This window comes from Marmota marmota, unplaced genomic scaffold, assembly GCF_001458135.2.
Source record: "Marmota marmota marmota unplaced genomic scaffold, marMar, whole genome shotgun sequence".
Taxonomy (NCBI): domain Eukaryota; kingdom Metazoa; phylum Chordata; class Mammalia; order Rodentia; family Sciuridae; genus Marmota; species Marmota marmota.
The window spans coordinates 13,152,870-13,173,468 of NW_026000019.1; the positions used below are offsets into that span (position 1 = coordinate 13,152,870).

The window sequence follows — 20,599 nt, forward strand, 5'->3', positions numbered from 1 at the left end:
TGTTAATTTTCCTCAAAATACTATTTCTTATAAAGATTCTAATTCTGATAATTTACTATAATTCTAATTAGACTAATAATTCTAGGTAAAACTCATTTAATTCCCTCCAAAAGTTATCTTGGAGTGTAAAATAATGCAGCCACAATGGAAAACCGGGTGTAGTTTCCTCAAAACATAAAAAATAATTGCCGTATAATTAGAATTGCCGTATAATCCAGCAAATCCTCTTCTGGATCTATGTCCAAAGGAATTGAAAAATAGAATCTCAAAGACTTCTTTGTACCCCCATATACATAGCAGTACTATTTACTATTTTCAAGAAGTGAAAACAACCAGAGTGTCCAATGGCAAATAGATAAACAAAATTTAGTATATACATACAGTGGAGTATCATCCAGCCTTAAAAAGGAAGGAAATTTTGACAGATGCTACAATAGGAACCTTTAGACATTGCACTAAGTGAAATAAGACAGTCACAAAAAAGACTAATACTGTATACTTACTGAGTTACCTATAGTAGTAAAATTTGTAGGAATAGAAAGTAGAAGAGTGGTTTCCAGGAGCTGGAGGGAGTGGGAAATGGGAAGTTATTTAATGGGTCAATTTCAGTTTTACGAGATGGAGAAGTTCTAGAGATTGCACAACAATATGAATATATTTCATACTATAGAACTGGACAATTAGTAATGGCTAAAATGGTAAACTTTGCTATATGTTGTTTTTACCACAATTAAAAATTTTTAAATATTATGTTATTAACAAAGCTTTAATTATGTATAGAATTTCATGGATAAATTTTTTTCAGCACTGTATGTAAATCAGAAAGGATTCTACTGCTACTTTAAGGAGTCATGAGACACTTTCTTCTAAGATTGTTTCTTTTCAAATTAAACAACTACCAAAAAAAAAAAAAAGGACTTCTTGCTTTGTTACTCTTTTCAAGTTATCAACTGTTCCTTTTCTTATTCATTAACATGTAATAAATGTTTCAAGTGGAAAACTGTCTTCACCTAAATTTATTGAAGGGAAATATCTATCTTTATAGAATGAAGAGGGAATTGTACCAAAAATGTATGCTTCTTGCTTACAGAAAGGAGCTTATCTAACATGAAGAAGCAGCACTATGAACTGCCAAGTAGCATTGTAAGAGGGAGAAGTTACTGGTACCTCTTAAAATCAGAAGCTTGAAATGCTCATGGTTTCCAATTGTTGACCAGGCAGTCGGTTAATACGAGGGGATCTGTCTTGAATCTACTTGCATAGCAAGCACCCCCTTTTTATTTAGATTAAATGCTTATTCAGGATAAGATGGGGGGAGGCTGATGGAGATTTGAGGGGGGAATAAAGACATCCTTTAGGATTGCTACTGACCTGGAATGCATTTGCTAATTCCAGTCCCTATGGTGGACCCTGAGAACACTGAGGAGCCCATTAAAGACTGAAGGAACATTTTCAGAGTTTAACCCTTCCCTCAATCTTTTTATACCCAGAAAGTATTTGAGGCTTATTAATTTGCAGATTCTGTCTTTAGAGTCTTATAAAAAATGGCATCTTAGAATCTTAACCTACTAATCAAAGTTTGTTAAATGTTCAAATCAAGCTATGTAAGAGTCATTTTTCTAGATAACAGGAGGTAGTCATTTCTTCTCTATTTTGCTATAATCTTTTGCTTATACTTTTGTATAATATTTACCACATTATGCCACACTGAGTTACAGTTTTTTTAAAATAATTAATCCTGTCCGTTAACTTAGTTTTTGAGAGCAAGGATCATGCTTTCTTCATCTCTGTGTTTCTACTACCTGAGGAAATTCCCAAAACTTAATAAATGCCCTGAGCTTCGGAGGTATGCCCAGACAAAGGCTTTCCTCAAGGAGTTGACCGATGAGTAGCCGAGGGGACATGTCATAAAACAGAGTGCTGCTGGCTTGTTTTCCTGTGGTATGCCTGTCTCAGCTCCTTTCCTACATAATCCAAAAAATTTAAATAACTAGGAAAGGAAAGGCTGTTTTCCTTCCGTAGTTGTATAGATAAATGAGAGTTTCTTGACTTTGTTTAAAAAAAAAAAAAAAACACTAAGCCTAACTTCCTAACAATATAAATCACTTGTGTTTAATAATAATGATCTTTATTTATGTATATGTGTGTGCTAATTTTCTTAAGGGCTTCCAGATTCCAGTGTTTCCAAAATGATCTCTCAGTTTCTTTTGAAATGTCTAGTGACATGACTGATCACAGTAGCCCTACAGAATGTGAAGTGTATCAGAACTGAGAGTAGAAATCTGGGTGAGTGTAATCCTGAGGTAAACTATTTTGAAAGTGTTAATCTTACCCTCATTCCTCACCCACTTCTTAAAGAAGTGACTGTTAGATTTACTTCAATATTTAGATTCAGTATTTAGAATCTTGATCATGAAAAATAATGAAGACTAGTATAGTTTATTTTTATAGATTTTTTGGGGGGTGTGTGTGTGGTGTGTGGGATTGAACCCAGGGCCTTGTGGATGCTAGGCAAGCCCTCTACCAACTGAGCCATATCCATAGCCCTAACGTAGAGATTTTAATTCAGCTCAACACACATTTACTGTGAATCTACAGTGAGACAAAATATTGTGGATATTGTGCTTCTCAGCTTCTTCACTTTAAATTATTATGTCCTAGTAGTTTGGGCATTTTCATATAAGTCTCTTTAATAAAGATTAATTGATCTAGTGAAATATGGACTTTTGCTACAGGCAAACTGGTTAGAGTTGACTTTGCTTCATTATGTCATCTAGATATTAGTCTTCTTATGTTATCTTCTAAATCCCTATGTTCTGGGACATACTGAGATATAAAACAGTAGGAAACATGCGTGTGAGAAACCATTGAAAGCCTTTTAACTATTGCAAACAGTAATGTTATTATTATTAAAGTAGATCAGAAATCACAATTAGTCATATTCTTATTAGTTGAATTCATTTTATTAGTATAATGAAATCCAATTATAACAAAGTAGATCATAATAAAAATTCTTCTATGTTGAGATGTTGGATTATCCTAGTGAAAGACCATATGTAGTTCTTATGGTTTCTAAAGCAGTCACAGAATGCAATTACAACACTGAAGACAGGCTGCTTCCTAAAGTTTATGTGATCAGATTTTGCTTATACTTGGGTGGAATATGGTATCAGGTGTTTTATTTTTCTAAAAGGAAGTTGTGCTTTAATTGATATTAATTGCCAATTCTTGGCAGAATTATGTTCAGCTGAAGTGAAAGCCCACACAATAGGTTTTAAAGTTTTAGAAACATCAAATGGTAAAATTGGATGGAAAAAAAAAAAACAAAAAAACCTTTTCCTATAGAACCATTGTTTTTTAAAAGGATGTAAAACAATGCATTTTGAAGATCTATTTTGGATAATTTAATACACTAACTCCAAATTGTTTTCACATTTGAAAAGGTCAGGGAAAGTAGTATCTAATAAATCCATTTGTTTGGGTTTAGGTTCCATTGTTCTGGCAGCTCTCCTGGTTAATATACAGTATAGATGACGAGTTAAGGGTCCAGTTGAGTTTTGAGGTTTTTTTATGTAATTCATTATATTTATTCTGAGATGATTCATAAACATATTAACTCATTAAATGTCTGTTGATACTTTCTCTACGTTGTGCACAGCTTTTAGACTAAATGTCATAACCGGTTGAGTTTTAATATAAACTGGGGCCAATTCTGAGCTTGCTTCTTGATTTGTTTTGGTTCTGATCTTTGTCTCCACTCTTTCAGGATAAGATGTCACAGATACAGAACTCAGTATTAACATCCCAGAGTCCTGACGCTGATTTCTCATTCTGAAGCTAGCTAATTGTTCTGTAATATAATAGAAGGGGTACAGTGTGAATCTAATTAAGTACAAAAAATTATGGAGCCAGGTCACCAGCATTTGAATGCTGGTTCTGCCACTCATTAACTGTGACCTTGAGCAATTTTTGGTATCTCTAAAAGAGAATAATAATAGTATTGTCTCAAATTGGTACTTATGTGGATTATATGAATGCATTCTAGAACAGTTTCTTGTACAAAATAAGTTGCTGTGTAACTATAAGTTTTCATTAGTATTGTTAGTCAGCATAGGAAGTCCTCCAGAGGAGACCCCAGGGCTGAACTTAGTAACTGAAATTACAGGTCCATCTGGTTATCAAACTAAATACAAATTATTTGCTTTTGCAAAAGAAAATAGCTATTAAATCTGTTTTGAACTGTAGAAACTGGTGTAACAAATCTTACACTGAGTGCCGTGACACATGCCTGTAATCCCAGGAACTCTGGAGGCGGAGGCTGGAAGATTGTTCGTTCAGAGCCAGCCTCAGCAACTAAAGCAGGGCCCTCAGCAATGTGGTGAGACCCTGTCTCTAAAATAAAATATAAAGACAGGCTGGGATGTAGCTCAGTGTTTAAGCACTCCTGAATTCAATCTCTGGTATCAAAAAACAAACAAACAAAAAACAGAACACATAACTCACATTTACCTTTTCTTTTGGGGGGGGGCGGAGCTTGTGGGCGGCGAGTGGTTAGAGGGTGCCTGGGATTGAACTCAGGAGTACTCCACCACTAAGCCACATCCAAAGCTCTGTTTTGTATTTTATTTAGAAATGGTCTCACTGAGTTGCTTAGCACCTTGCTTTTGCTGAGGCTGGCTTTGAACTCTCTATCCTCCTGTCTCAGTTTACCTAGCTGCTGGGATTACAAGCATGCACCACTGTGCTCAGCGGTTACCTCTTTTTAGATCAGCTGTGACTCATTTACACTTTGGAGGTGGGCAGGGAAAGCACCATAATAATAAGCATGGGGTTTTGCAGAGAGTCAAATGATTCACCAATATGTATATATTGACACACTTAAGAATTATCATTTTGGGAAGACAGTGTAACACAGGCCTATAATCCTAGCGACTCGGAAGGCTGAGGCAGGAGGATCACAAGTTCAAAGCCAGCCTCAGCAACTTAGCAAGGCCCTAAGCAACTTAGCGAGACTCAATCTCAAAATTTTTTTAAAAAAGGTCTGGCAATGTGGCTCAGTGGATAAGCACCTCTGGGTTCAATATCTGGTACCAGAAAAAAAAGGAAATCATTTTGGGTAAATTATATACTTATATTTAATCTAGACATTGGCACATACGCTTAGACATTAGGGCAAGAATTAAAAATACAGTAAATGAAGAGCATATAGTACCAACCTGCAATAAGATTTGGTCTTCCCTGTAGTATTTTGTAGTTTGATACATTGTAATCTATCAGAATTTTATTAATTCCACTTACACAGGCAGCCATCTGGACCTTCTCTAAGCAGGACCAGACTAGTATACAACTGAAATGATTGATGGGCTCTGGAATTGATTAGTTGCTCTGTGAGACAAATGAAGTGTTTTGGCAAAAAATACCAGAGGTCACTGCTTGTGGTCAGACACAAAAGCCTGTAGAATTTCAAAGAGATGCTTTCATCATTGCCTTATAAACTTTCAGTTTTTAAATAATAATTGATTTTGGAAAATTTTTAAAAATCTTTCCATTGGTTAATTCATCATGAAGAATGTAATATAAAAAACTAGAATGAAAGTGATTGTTTTATATTTTAATTTTATATTCTTGGTTAAAATATAAGCTGGAATGATAGTAGCATAAAAATTTGTCATTTATACATAAATTGTACTGTAAAATTTTCCTGAAAGAGCTGTGATTAGATTAAAAGCTGTAACATATAGTTTTATTGTAACTTAAAAGTTAGATGTTATAATATTCTGCTTAAACAGTTTAACTTTGTTAGATAGAAAACTAGTTTTTTCACTTTATTTTTTCATTTATAGTTGTAGATGGACATAGTACCTTTATATTAATTATGTATTTTTATGTGGTGCTGAGGACATGTGCCTCAGACATGCTAGGCAAGTGCCCTAACCCTGAGCTACAACCCCAGCCCTGAGAAAACTGTTTTTAACAAATGTATTTAAAGAATCTGAAGCTTCAGCAATGTGTGTTAGGGCTGCAGGGCAGCCTAGAGGTAGAGTGCTTTCTGTGAGGCTGTGAGTTCCATCCCTAGTATTGGGGGAAAAAAAAAGAAAGAATATGTGTTTTGGTTTCAAAAATGAGTGTTTGGATTTTTTTTTTTTTCTTTTAACAGGTTAAGTTGTTCTGGGACATCACTGTACTGTCCTTAGCACTCAGAGCCTCCCTCCATCTGTTTGGTTGGTGGTAATATAATCTTTTCCTATTTCACTGTGTTGCTTATGATCAACATTGTGTTAACACTTTGGTGATAGGTGATAAATTGGATGACATATGTCTTGTTACATTCTGGTTATTCTTTGAGGACTACACAAGTGTGTATAGGCAAGTGGGCAACTCCCCCTCCAGGATCTGACTGCTCAAAATGAACTTGAGTTATGGATTTATTCAGCCTGTAAAACCTCAGCTGGCATAAATAATTGAGAAAGCAAAGGTTTGTCTGTGGTGCATACCTCAGGGACTCATGTCTCCTTTCCTCCTCTCTACCTCCCTTTCTTATGAAAATGATCCCAGTTGCTCTTCTAGATAATAACACACCAAGCAATTAAAAGCCATGGGTGGCTGGAGAGAGGAGAAAAGGTTTAGTTAATGAGCTTTTCCTCTTCCAGTGCCCATGAGAGCCTCGGGAATGACAAGGCGATTAAAGCAAAGAGATAATTATAGATTATGTGAAAATGGGTCCCTTGGGACAAGCAGGTCTTGACATAAACAGTAACTGTTGTAAGAGTCTCCTGGCTCTCAGATTCACCCTTTTCTAATGTGCTTCATTGAGCTTCTGTGTGCTCAGTGTCATGATGCCAACCAAGCATATAGGCAAATCCACCTGTTTGCAGATCAACAGCCCTTTCTGAACAAGGGGTCATTCATCAACCCAAACCATCATCCACTCCTCTTAGTCCTTTTTTTCTTCTTTTCCCTTCCCTACATTTTTCTCTGTCTTGTCTATCCTTCCAGTTTTCCCTTCTCTCTTATGTATTTTATGAATACAGTACATGTGAAGAACTAGGCACTTGGACTTGTTCACCAAGTGTGATGTGTGTATGTGTGTGCACATATAAAGGTACATGTAGTTATGAGGCTACTATGTCCCTTGCAATAACAAGAGACACTGTTACAAATAATATGAACAAGGCCCCTCGCTATCTCATCTCATACTAGTTTTCCTTTTAGCTTTTGTTCACACTTCTCTACTCCCATTGGCTTTTTTTTCTTTGAAGATCTAATTAATATTTGATGGATGAATTGATTGACAGTGTTATATCAAGATATGAAAATGACCCTAGCTTATAACATATACTAAATTTTTAAGATAATGACAACTAATATATGTTGATTGCTTATTATATTCTAGTAATGATAATATGTTATATGTTATTTCACTTAATCTTCAGAATGACCCTATTAAATGTAGATTTTTTTTTAATATCCCTGTTTTACAGATGAGGAAACAGATTCAGAGAGGTTAGGTTACTTACCCAAGGTCACTTCCCTTAATTGTAATATTGGTTCCTGAGATGTTTAAGGAATCATTGTTAATTTCTAATTAATGAAATTAGGTTTAATAGTTATTACTCTATTAATATACTGAACATCTTTAATTAAATTTTTAAAATTAAATCTCTTTTCCATTTAGTTTTCTTAAAAATGTGCTTTACAAGCTGGATGTGGTGGTACACATCTGTAATCACAGCTACATGGGAGGCTGAGACAGGAGGATTCCAAATTTGAGGTCAGCCTGGGCAACTTAGTGAGGCCATGTCTCAAAATAAAATAAAAACGGATGGAGATGTAGCTCAGTAGTAGAGTGCACCTGGGTTCCATCCCCAGTACTGTTTAACAACAACAACAAAAAAATGTGCTTCACAGGTAAAGTAGAGACTGTAGTCTTTCATTTATCACTACACTGGCAGTGATGTTTCCTTTGGATTGTTTATCGATTTGAGAGTTACCTTGGTGATTAAGAATGTAACCCATCTGGGCTGGGGATGTGGCTCAAGCGGTTACGCACTCGCCTGGCATGCGCGGGGCGCTGGGTTCAATCCTCAGCATCACATAAAATAAAGATGTTGTGTCCACCGAAAACTGAAAAAAAAAATATTAGAAAAAATTCTCTCTCTCTCTCTCTCTTTTTCTTTAAAAAAAAAAAAAAGAATGTAACCCATCTCTGTAAAGTCCTTTTAGCTCCTTTTAGCAGGGGGTTCCCTTGTCTCTACCTCCTCACCAACACTTGTTTTCATTCATCTTTTTGATAGTAATCCATCTGACAGGTATGAAGTGATATTTCATTGTGAGGAATAGAGATTTTGAGCATTTTTCATGTATCTGTTGGCTATTCATCTCCTTTTTTTGAGAAATGTTCAGATCCTTTGCCAATTTTAAATTGGTTTATTTGTTTTCTTGCTCTTGAGGTTTTTTATATATTTTAAATATCAACTCCTTATCTGTGTATGATTTTCTAAGCATCCTTTTGGAGTAGCCTTCTACTTGCTTTTGGCCTCTACTCTGTAAAATTTTGGGTAAGGACAGTGGCATTCAAAAAATCACTTTGTAGTTCCTAAGAGGTTTTTTTTTTTGTTGTTGTTGTTTGTTTTTTTTTCCACTTATCTAAGATTTTATTTTTTTATATTTTTTTTAAATTATTGGTTGTTCAAAACATTACAAAGCTCTTGACATATCATATTTCATACATTTGATTCAAGTGGGTTATGAACTCCCATTTTTACCCCGTATACAGATTGCAGTATCACATCGGTTACATATCCACTGTTTTACATAATGCCATACTAGTGACTATTGTATTCTGCTACCTTTCCTATCCTCTACTATCCCCCCTCCCCTCCCCTCCCATCTTCTCTCTCTACCCCATCTACTGTAATTCATTTCTCTCCCTTGTTTTGTTTTTTTTCCCCTTTCCCCTCACATCCTCTTATATGTAATTTTGTATAACAATGAGGGTCTCCTTCCATTTCCATCCACAAAATTACAACTATCTTATATTTGATAAAGGGGCTAAAAGCATGCATTGGAGGAAGGATAGCATCTTCAACGAATGGTGCTGGGAAAACTGGAAATCCATATGCAACAAAATGAAACTGAATCCCCTTCTCTCACCATGCACAAAAGTTAACTCAAAATGGATCAAGGAGCTTGATATCAAATCAGAGACTCTGCGTCTGATAGAAGAAAAAGTTGGCTCCGATCTACATATTGTGGGGTCAGGCTCCAAATTCCTTAATAGGACACCCATAGCACAAGAGTTAAAAACAAGAATCAACAAATGGGACTTACTCAAACTAAAAAGTTTTTTCTCAGCAAGAGAAACAATAAGAGAGGTAAATAGGGAGCCTACATCCTGAGAACAAGTCTTTACTCCTCGCACTTCAGATAGAGCCCTAATATCCAGAGTATACAAAGAACTCAAAAAATTAAACAATAAGAAAACAAATAACCCAATCAACAAATGGGCCAAGGACCTGAACAGACACTTCTCAGAGGAGGACATACAATCAATCAACAAGTACACGAAAAAATGCTCACCATCTCTAGCAGTCAGAGAAATGCAAATCAAAACCACCCTAAGATACCATCTCACTCCAGTAAGATTGGCAGCCATTATGAAGTCAAACAACAACAAGTGCTGGCGAGGATGTGGGGAAAAGGGTACACTTGTACGTTGCTGGTGGGACTGCAAATTGGTGCGGCCAATTTGGAAAGCAGTATGGAGATTCCTGGGAAAGCTGGGAATGGAACCACCATTTGACCCAGCTATTGCCCTTCTCGGACTATTCCCTGAAGACCTTAAAAGAGCGTGCTACAGGGACACTGCTACATCGATGTTCATAGCAGCACAATTCACAATAGCAAGACAGTGGAACCAACCTAGATGCCCTTCAATAGATGAATGGACTATAAAAATGTGGCATTTATACCCAATGGAGTATTATTCAGCACTAAAAAATGACAAAATCATGGCCTTTGCAGGGAAATGGATGGCATTAGAGCAGATTATGCTAAGTGAAGCTAGCCAATCCCTAAAAAACAAATGCCAAATGTCTTCTTTGATATAAGGAGAGCAACTAAGAACAGAGCAGAGAGGAAGAGCATGAGAAAAAGATTAACATTAAACAGGGACGAGAGGTGGGAGGGAAAGGGAGAGAGAAGGGAAATTGCATAGAAATGGAAGGAGACCTAAGAGTTTTTAAGATAACATCTAAAATTTTTCATTCAACAGTAAATGATTGCAAAGGATGTAATTTCTGGCATTTTATAGATAATGCAATTTTTAAATAAACACATCACTCTAATGGAATCTAGATAATATAAGGATAATCCATTTTTAAACATGTTATTATTAAGGAAAATGGGGCAAAGAGTACACAGGATCTCTATTATTTCCTCCAATTGAGTGAGTCTTCAGTTAACTCAAATAAAAATTGATTCTGATCTTGATGAAAAAGTTGACTTGAGTTCTTCAACAGAAATTTTATATCTCATATTTTCATTTCTAGATAATTTTCATTTTGAAGTAATATATTTCTGCATAGTCTGGTGACATTGTCATAATTATTTACAAAAATATGTATGTAAATTGAATTTTCAAAGATTAATTTTCTGTGATCTAAAAGTTTTAAGCATTTATTTTTTATTTGATTTTATAATTCTAGAATTACTATTTCTGTACAGTTGATATGTTACGTATTATTAAATGTATGTAAGTTTTGTTTATAAGTTTGTTGTTATGTCATCAAATATAAGTAAAAGATGACTATTAATAAGATGATGGGACTTTGAAAAAGTTTATTGTAAACAGACCTTTTTTTTGGCCGCCCAGGTGCTGGGGATCAAACTCAGGGCCTCATACATTCCAGGCAAGCGCTGAGCCACTGAAGTACACCCAAACCTGAATAATTTTTTTAATGGAACGATCAGAATTCAGTATCAAGTCTGTTTTTTGTTTTATTTCATCTCTTCCTTCATCAACTCAGTTATAGAAGGCCTTCTAACACCAGATTTTACCAAAAGTATCACTTGATTTAGTACCCTGGAGCATTTTCTATCTTGGGACACTACATAATAATGAGGTGTATACCTTACTTTTGTAAACCAAGAAGAGAGTGTTGGAGTAGTAAGAATGTGGAAAAGGAGAGTGGTGATAAAATATTTACTACAGGAACTGTTTAAGGTAGATCTGCTTAGGGAAAAAAATTAATTCATTGAGAAGTTGAGGAGCTAGAAACTGCTTCACTTAAATCCATGCCTGCATTTCCCTTTAAAAGTCTTTACCCTAGAGCCCTTACTTTGAGGAATTAATGAATTAATCTGTATTTTTTGAAGATATTGAGTATATTTTTGTGGATATTTTCTTTAGGTTTCCATGCATCAGTAAATGCTCATCCAATATCTATTTACTTAAATACTGTTTTGTATCTAATTTCAATTTGGTTGATTAAAAAAATTGAATTGAAATATTTGTTGAATAATCTATTAAATAGTGGTATTTCTGAACTCTTCCCATAAATGTGCTTTTTAATTTTACGTAATAGTAGTTAAATGAGCTGTGTGTGGCTTGCCTTGAGAAACAGTGTATGATAGGAAAATAAGTCTATGTAGAAAATGGCACAGATAACATCTTTAGGAATGGACAGGGATCTGGACCTTCTATGATGGGGTGGAAAATAGCCACACCCAATACCCACACCTTTTGCTCATGTCTATTCTTATATTTCAAAAGAATTTCAAAGAAAACCAGTGATTTTTTTCCCTTAAGGTATATAAATATATTTTTGTCAATTTTAAATACTTTGGAGTAATATAAAGAAAGACATTTTGTCCTGTGCTAGGAAAAAAATGGGTTATCCCTAAGGCAAGTGGTATTACCAATATAACTCACACTCATCCTAGAGAACATATATACTGTTTAGACTCATATTCAACAGAGAGGAATCAAAATAACTTAGTAGGAATCATAAGAGAGAAATAGTGAGAAGAGTAGAAGGGCATTGACATTTTTATTGTGGCTCTACAATACTTCATAATGCTTGGATTAATTTGCACATATTATTTAAGATAAGTATGGCTATAGAGGAGACTACTGCCTTGAAAGATGGTTTTGAGCTCCAACAAGGAAATGTAGTGGGAGAAAGAACTCAGTTTGTACAATGTGTGTGATTTTGTTGGGGGCAAGAAAGGATGTGTGGAAAGCTTTTGCTCCAGATATTTCTCCATTTGGGCCACTAGGTGGTGACATTGTATAAAGACAGCTTGGTTGCTGGCAAATAAAATAGTCAAAAATTTGGTTTGGAAATGAAAACGTATGTTTAACAATTAAGGCTAAGAGTATCCTCTATTTTTTTTATATTAAACACTCAATTTTGTAGCACGTTTGTGGTGATTTTATTAAACTTCTTTTTTATATTTAATTTACATATGCACCCTACCCTGAGGTATTTTATACTGCCTGTCATAATCAGTGATAATAAACTACATACTGTAAACAGGCATTTAAATAGACAAGTGCCCCTTGTCCTCCAAAATATTCAAATACAAAGACAAAATAATTGATACAGATGATGTATCTAAGAAATATATTGAAAATATGTGAAGCAAAATAAAATTTTAGTCTGTACTGTGTTTACTCCTTTAGTACTCATAGCATAGATTACATGTACTGAAAGTTAGAATCAGAAGGAGGGACCACTCAGAAGATCCTCTCATCTCTGAAGAGTCCTTGCATGTTACTGTATGGGTAGCCCACATCCTTAGGATCCTCCTGCTTTCCTTTGTGTGTCACCACCAATTCCCCATATTTTCAGATTAAACAATTGGTGGGTAGTATTTATTTGTAATGACTTAAAATAACACTGTCCCTTCTCTCATGCTTGAGGTTGATGTCTTTTGAATTAGAGGGGTCTCTGATATTGGATTAGGACCAGTTTCCAGAGGAAGGTCCCTATTATTCCCAAGTTGGAACTCTAAATGTGCTTTTTTTATATAAATAGTGTCTTTTAAATTTTTTTTTTTTAGTTTTAGATGGACACAATATCTTTATTTTGCTTATTATTTTTATGTGGTGCTGAAGATCGAACTCAGGGCCTCACATATGCTAGGCAAGTGCTCTACCGCTGAGCCACAACCTCAGCCCCATAAATAGTGTTTTTGTTGATAATTTAGCTGATTTGGTATTATATGAAGCCCTGATTTTAAAAATCAGACTTCCTTTCTGGAGTGTTGAGTTCAGTCTTCCATATTTTCTTTACAGAGTAAATGATCTAGAAGTGCATTTTCACTTCTGCAAAACAAGACATTTTCAAATTGAGTATGGCTTCCTCCTTTTTCTCATTTTCTTCAGCTTAAAGTGGGTTGTTTCTCTTTTGTTCTTTTATAGTCCTGTTTAAGACTATGTTCTACTTTATTTTTTTAAATTTTTTTTTAGTTGTTGATAGACCTTTATTTTATCCATTTATTTATTTGTTTATTTATTTATTTGTGGTGCTGAGAATCGAACCCAGTGCCTCACACATGCCAGGCAAGTGCGCTACTGCTGAGTCCCAGCCCCATCCCTAGTTCTAATTTATGTTAATAGTGTATAGATTTTATTATCCCAATTATAGCTTATTTGTGAAAAAAGCAAACTTTCTTGCTTAGTTTTGTATCTGTTATCAACGGAATCTTATCTAGTGCCTTGTGTGTAGTAAGTGCTCAATAAAATATCCAGATGCTTAAGAAAGTGTTTAAATGATTGATGCCAACATAATATGTGTTTTATGATAATCACCTATGACATAATATAACTTTTTATACCACAAAAGTTGTTTAAATGGACTTTAAGATAGAGGACTCCTATGACTAGATGTTTTGATATCTGATGAATGGATGTTATGGCCTTTCAACTTATAAAACATAAATAATTTTTGGAGCTCAAAATGCATTCTTTTATATCTATTCATTAAATTCAGACCACATATGAGACAGTTTTGTTGTAATATTCCAAATTTCTGATCCTCTAAGGAATTACTGCTGATTCTTTTGGAAATCTGAATGAAGCTATTCTCTCACTACCCAAAACCCAGAAAAATGCCCATGCAAAGAAAATTCTGTATACTATTTTAGAGAGTTCACGGACCTCATATTAAGAACTTCTCTTTTAGATTCTGGAGTAGATTGCAGCAATCATGACTAGTCAAGAGCAGAGTTTTAGTTCATTTTACTGTTGATAAATGTGGTGCCATTTGGAAGGACATGTAACCACTCCTTGCCTCCTTTTGAGTTAAAGATGGAGTGAATTAGCACATGCAATATACTAAGAATAGTGCAGAGTATGCTTCCCAGTCTTTAATTCTACTCTTACAAAGGATTTCTGAATTTTGCAATACCTCCTTTTGTCTAATTATCTTTAAGAAAATTACTTTCTTATTAAAACATGATAACAATCAGTATTCTGTCATCCTGCAAGGCAAGTTGTGAGTTATGTCCTGAAGTTTGGTTCACACAGCAGTAATTGAGGGACCAAAATCTGCCATCTTATTGCAGTGCTATAATTGAAAATCTGTAGTTAGAGGAAACGTGTGCCTCTCCATTGTAAGAGTAACTGGGGAAAGGGCTCTGAGAAAATATACTTCAAGACATTGTGTAGATATACCAGTGTAATGTGATAAAGCAGATGAAGTTTTCCCCATAATTATAGCTGCTAAGAACTTTAGTTTTTTGGAATGGGGGGTTGGGCATATCATATCTATTATAAATTTTTCTTTTTTAAAAATGTTTTATAAAAACAGATTTTATTAATGTGTATGTTAGTAGCAAACAGGTTATGTTAAAAATATGTAACTTTTATATATTATCCAGAGGACAAATAGCTTTTTTTTTTTAACTCTAATTAGGGAAGAAGACAAAAACATATTTGATTACTGCAGGGAAAACAACATTGACCATATAACCAAAGCCATCAAATTGAAAAACATGGATGTGAATACGAAAGATGAAGAGGTATGAAAACACCCTCTTTTGGTTTCTGATGAATGGATGCTATAGCCTTGTAAGGTTATAAAACACACTAGTTTAATTTTTTCTTTTGCTTTCTTGTTTTGCCCCAATGCCTTTTTCTAAATGATGGGCCTTTGAACTACAGCTCAAAAGTACATTATTGTTAAGAGCTTATCAGAATACCTAAATGAGTTGATGTCACCCAGTTAAGATACTTTCTGTGTCTATAGCCAACATATTTCTATCCACATAGCTGAAACTTGTCATAAATAACTTCTGTTTGTTTAAGATAAAAGGAGATACTTTTAGCATGGTAAGTAAAATCTATAGATGATAGCACTCTCATTTATAAATGAGAGCTGTTTATAAATAGCTACAACATCTTCTTTCATTTTACCACAAATGGATATATTGTTCTTTGCTCAGTAAATATATTTCTGGTAATCTGTGTCAGAATTTTGATAAATCCAATTCTTCAAATGCTGACCCACTAGTTAAAGGAACTCTATGCTAACTTATTTTCAGAATATATTCTTAATTTATTTTATGAATAAAGCTATTCATATATTGAGCTTAAAAAGGTGGTACTTGTTAGGAAGAGGACATGCAGTGATCGTAGATAATCTGTCACATATACAAAGAACCAGCCTATTATGGTTAAGAACTCCCTCTATAGGTTAGCCCTTAATAATACCTCATTTTTAGGCAACATATTTACTATAATATATTGTCAAGGGCATTTGTAATTGAAAATGTAAAATTATAATACTAGAGTAAAGGGGGAACAATAATACTATTTGTTCTCCACTATATAATAAAAAGGCATGAGAGATGGCCAGAGAAAAGCAGAGATCAAATTGTGAAAAAATAATTTCAGGTCTTCTGATTCCAATTAGAATTTGCTTTGTGTGCATGTGGGGGGTGAAGGGTGGTGTTTTTTGCCTTAAAAAAAAATAAACCTAATATCATTGCTTTTCTTGATTTTATTATTTTTATTTTAATGCTTGTGCTTTAAGATTTTTACAAAATTAATACATATAGATAGTTTTTAAAAAATAAATAGTACTATTAGTCTTATAACAAAAAAAGCTCTGATTCTTCTAGCTTCCTTAAGGCAAAAGGTTTCAATTCTCATAGTGGTTTATCTTGAAATTTGCATGTATAATTCTAAATAATATGCTTTTGTCACTTGATTTTTCCACTTTAGACATTATCAGTTTCTTTCTATTTTATTTTTGGATTAAGTTTTTTAATCATCTTTCCCTCTATTTTTTCTCTGACCTCTTAAAAAAGTTGTATCACAACTTTTAATTTCAGCTTTCTGATTGCATCTGTATTGAATTCATGTTATTGTGACTGTGTAAATTTTATTCATTGCTAAGCTGTGGACTGTACATGTATATCAGTTTGCATTTGCTGCAGCAATAAACAGCCCTCAATTTTCAGTGGCTTACACCAACAAATATTTATTTCACCCATGTCACCATCTTATTAGATGAGCGACAACATTTCATATACTCTGATGTACTCTTACTTTAATTCTGCTTTGTTTATCTTACTTATATTTCAAAAGGGTTTGGGATCAGTTGAGGCTCTACTGGATTCTGGTAGTCTGGTTTGGGCTCAGTTCATCTTGCTTTCATGTGTCTTCTCAGTCTGAGCTATAACCTTAATGAATACTCACTCTGGGACAGGGACTGAAGGCAGACAGAGCCAGATCCCACAAATGCACTTAAAACTTTGGCTTAGAAGTGACATGTATCACATCTATTCACATTCCATGCTTATTAATTTGTTGAATTAATGAATGTTTAAAAGAATGAATAGTTTAACAGTGAAGTGCTAGACTGTATGGATCCAAGTCCTAGCAGTGTCACTTTCTGGCTATGTGACCTTTGTCAAGTTTACTTTGTGTCTCAGTTTCCTAAATGTGTAAAATGGAAATAATTGTACTTGACTCAGGATTGTTCTGAGAATCAATAAGTTAATATATAAGGTACTTGACAGACACATAGTAAGCATGCAATAAATTTAGCTTCTTTGAAATTCCTAATATGAGTGAAGAATATAATGAAGAGCCGGGCACAGTAGTGCACACCTGTAATCCCATCAGCTCAGGAGGCTGAGACAGGAGGATCATGAGTTCAAAGCCAGCCTCAGCAACTTAGTGAGGTACTGAGCAACTCAGTGAGACCCTGTCTCTAGATAAAATATAAAAAAGGGGCTGAGGATGTGGCTTAGTAGTTAATTGCTCCTGGGCTCAATCCCCAGTACCAAAAAAAAAAAAAGAAAAGAAAAGGATATAATGAAGAAATAAATAAAAGAAACCACTTAACTTTCCAGGTCAGTTTTTTTATTAGTACATATCATGTGTGTATTGTATAATACTTTATAAAGTGTATATAACAGTTTACAGAACACTTTTACTTATTACTGTGTCATGCTCACAATAATCCTCTAAGATAGATATTATGCTCATTTTGCAGACGGGTACTGCCATACTGCCATTCAGAGATGTACATTTACCTTCTCAAACACCTATACCTGTCAAGTGAAAATCTGGTCTGAGAGAGTATTCTTCTCTCCACTGGATTTACAAAAAAGAAGGATAATCCATTTTCATTTGACCTGTTTTATTTTATACTCTGATTTGCAAAAACTTTTTTTTATAAAATAATATTAAAAGTCAACTCCACATGTGACCTCTGCAAAGATTGTTGGATGGATAGCAGTGATCGTAATGAAATAAGTGTCTAGAACACAAATAGCTCACACTAACAGTCCTTTTGTGAAAATAAAAGGAAAACGTGGAAAATATATGCCATTGACTACTTTGATGTAGTACTGCTTCCCATCTCTTCCAGTTTGTTGCCCATGCAGCCACCTTTACCCCAGCCTGCCAGAGCATTGTGTTCCCATGAACAGATGAAGTGCTTACACATTCATAGACTGAGACGCCAAGAATTCAGTTGGGTTCTCTCATTGCTCCAAGCAGATTTCTGTCCTCTCAGCCATGACAGCTCGGGCTGAGCTTTGAATACTGATGGCAAGTCCTTTTATTATTAATCAGGGATTTGTATGAATTAATTTAAGAACATAAGAGAGATGGGAGCTTAAAATTAGACTCAAACTTAACATCCTAAATAAAACAAATAGTGCTGCTTTGTGACATTTAAAGGTCTAACAGATGAAATAATTTGGTAAACCTTGGTGATGAACTCAATGTATGTGACCTCAGAATGAAGTGTCTAGCCAAATATTTTTAGTCCCTTATCAGTAGAAAGACATTTTCTTGTTATTAGTCATACGACAATTTCAGTTTTGAAAGGACATGCAGTTCTATGTATTTATCTGATGTTTCAACTTGAGATATTTCCCTCCTGATGGCCTAGGATTCTTTGAATTGATATGTTTTTATATAAAATATTTATCCAGAAGATTCAACAAATTTTACTCTTGCCCTTTCATGACTAAAAGTTACATTTAATGCTTTTGAAATTTTCTGTGAGCACACAAAAGAAATTTATTTGTAGTTATAAAATGATAAGAATGCATTCCCATAGATTGAAATAAGCACAATAAATTATTAAATTATTACAATAAATTTGTAATTTATAAATTATTGTGTTACCTGAAATGCAAGTATTTGGGTCTATTATAGCTTATGAACAAATATATGTGAACTGCCTTTTAAATAAAATGTCTTATATTTCATAATAAAATTATTTGTATTAGTTTCTCATATATACCTTTTATTCATATGAGTTTAAATTGCTATGAATATAGTAAAGGCTATGTTTTTTTTTCTTTTGCCACATTATAGATTGAATCCAGGAAGCACTCTACCTCTAAGGTACATCCTCAGCTCAAGACATGTATTTCAAATTAGAAATTTGAGAATTTTACATGTTTCCAACTGATATAATAAATAAGATGTTGTATATTTTGCATAAGGCGGTGAAGTTTCATAGTTACACTCTCTATTTGGGAAGTTATTAATATATCAGATGTTTCAGGGTCCAAATGGTATTATAAGTACTGACTTTTTATTTACATTACAACTTTTATTATGTTTTTAACCATTTGCAAAATGCTTGGAAATTGAGATAGAGGATATCAAGAGATATTGAGGTAGAAAATATGAAATGGGCAAAAGAAGATCTTAAAGCTTATTTATTTTTTAAAATCCTGGTTCCATTTTTAACATTAAGCCATATTATTAAGCTCTTCACACATGCCAAGTATTTATAGTTCTTCAAAAAAATATTATTTAAAGGGAGAAAGGATTATAGAAGCAATTTTCAAAGTATATTTAAGATATGAATAGAATATTTCTTATCAAAATCAAGCATAAATTATGTCTGTATAATTCTTGTCATACACATTATTTTTCAGATCAGTATCATATATGAGAACGAAATATATGCTTATTGATGATATTTAAATAGTATTTTAAACATTTATGGTAATTTTAAGTTGTTTTAGGACAAATGTAACAATGTATTATTTTAGCAAAACAGATGACATTATTCTGGTGCAGCTATCTGTCATAAGGCGCCCCCCACAAAAGTATTCACAGTTAATTGTTTTTTTTTTATAGATTCGAATGCACCCTTTTGATTGAGCTAGCTTTTTTTCCTTTCTTTCTTTTTTATTTATTTTTTATTTTTATTTTTATTTTTTTTTTTTTGTGTGTGTGTGTGTGGCAATGGAACCCAGGTGTACTCTACCACCAAGCCTCAAACCCAGTCCTTTTTAAATTATTTTTTTTGGGGGGGGGAGGGTAACAGGGATTGACCTCAGGGACACTCAACCACTGAGCCACATCCCCAGCCCTATTTTGTATTTTATTTTGAGACAGGGCCTCACTGAGTTGCTTAGTGCCTCACCATCACTGAGGCTGGCTTTGAAATCAAGATCCTCCTGTCTCAGCCTCCCAAGCCACTGGGATTACAGGTGTGCACCACTGTGCCTGGCTCATTTTTGAGACAGAATTTCACCAAGCTGCAGAGGCTGGGCTCAAACTTGCAGTCCTCCTGCCTCAGCCTCCCCAGTGCACCACCTTTCCTGACTGAGCTGCTTCTGTAGTTAAGTTCTTTCATTTCTATCCTTTTGAAGGCATACTTGTTATCTTTAGCTATTTTCCATATGTTTGTTGATTCTTTTAAATATTTTGAAGGAGGTCACCTTTCTTTTGACTCTCTTTCCTTTTCCTTCATGCTTTAGAAAATATAATTTACCCATTTGGACTTGAGAAACTACTACAAACTCTCGTGAAACTCACAATATTCAGTTACAGAGAAACAAAAGATTTAAAAGTCAGGGTCAGTATGCTGAGGCTAAATTTCTGCTTTTATTTAAGACATGTAAAAGGAAGGAAAAAAACTATCCTCAAGAAACTTTCTATATTAGAGTATGTTATTTTGCATTATAACTAAAATGTTAATTTGAAGGAAATGTGTTTATTTGCACTAGTAATTGAAAACCACACTACAAACTGTCTATGCTCTTTTGCATTGATGCAGACGACAACATTTAAAAATCAAGCTTATGGTCAGACTTTACATCAGAAACT

General features: G+C 34.2%; 1 protein-coding gene across 15 annotated transcripts in view; it reads left to right on the forward strand.

The window, feature by feature from the left end:
- Acbd6 (acyl-CoA binding domain containing 6) overlaps nt 1–20,599 on the forward strand; it is a 148,697-nt gene that overhangs the window by 53,563 nt on the left and 74,535 nt on the right. For 5 of the 15 annotated variants that reach the window (XM_015491741.2, XM_048809903.1, XM_048809905.1 and 2 more), the window contains exon 5: nt 14,922–15,027. The exons of 2 other annotated variants lie outside the window; for them this stretch is intronic. In XM_015491741.2, coding sequence (XP_015347227.1) covers nt 14,922–15,027 — 106 coding nt within the window. Of the gene's footprint in view, nt 1–6,157; nt 6,229–14,921; nt 15,028–17,888; nt 18,619–18,847; nt 18,878–20,599 lie in introns of those variants that run through there. 8 more of the 15 variants (XM_048809902.1, XM_048809901.1, XM_048809904.1 and 5 more) reach the window with 5 other exon arrangements.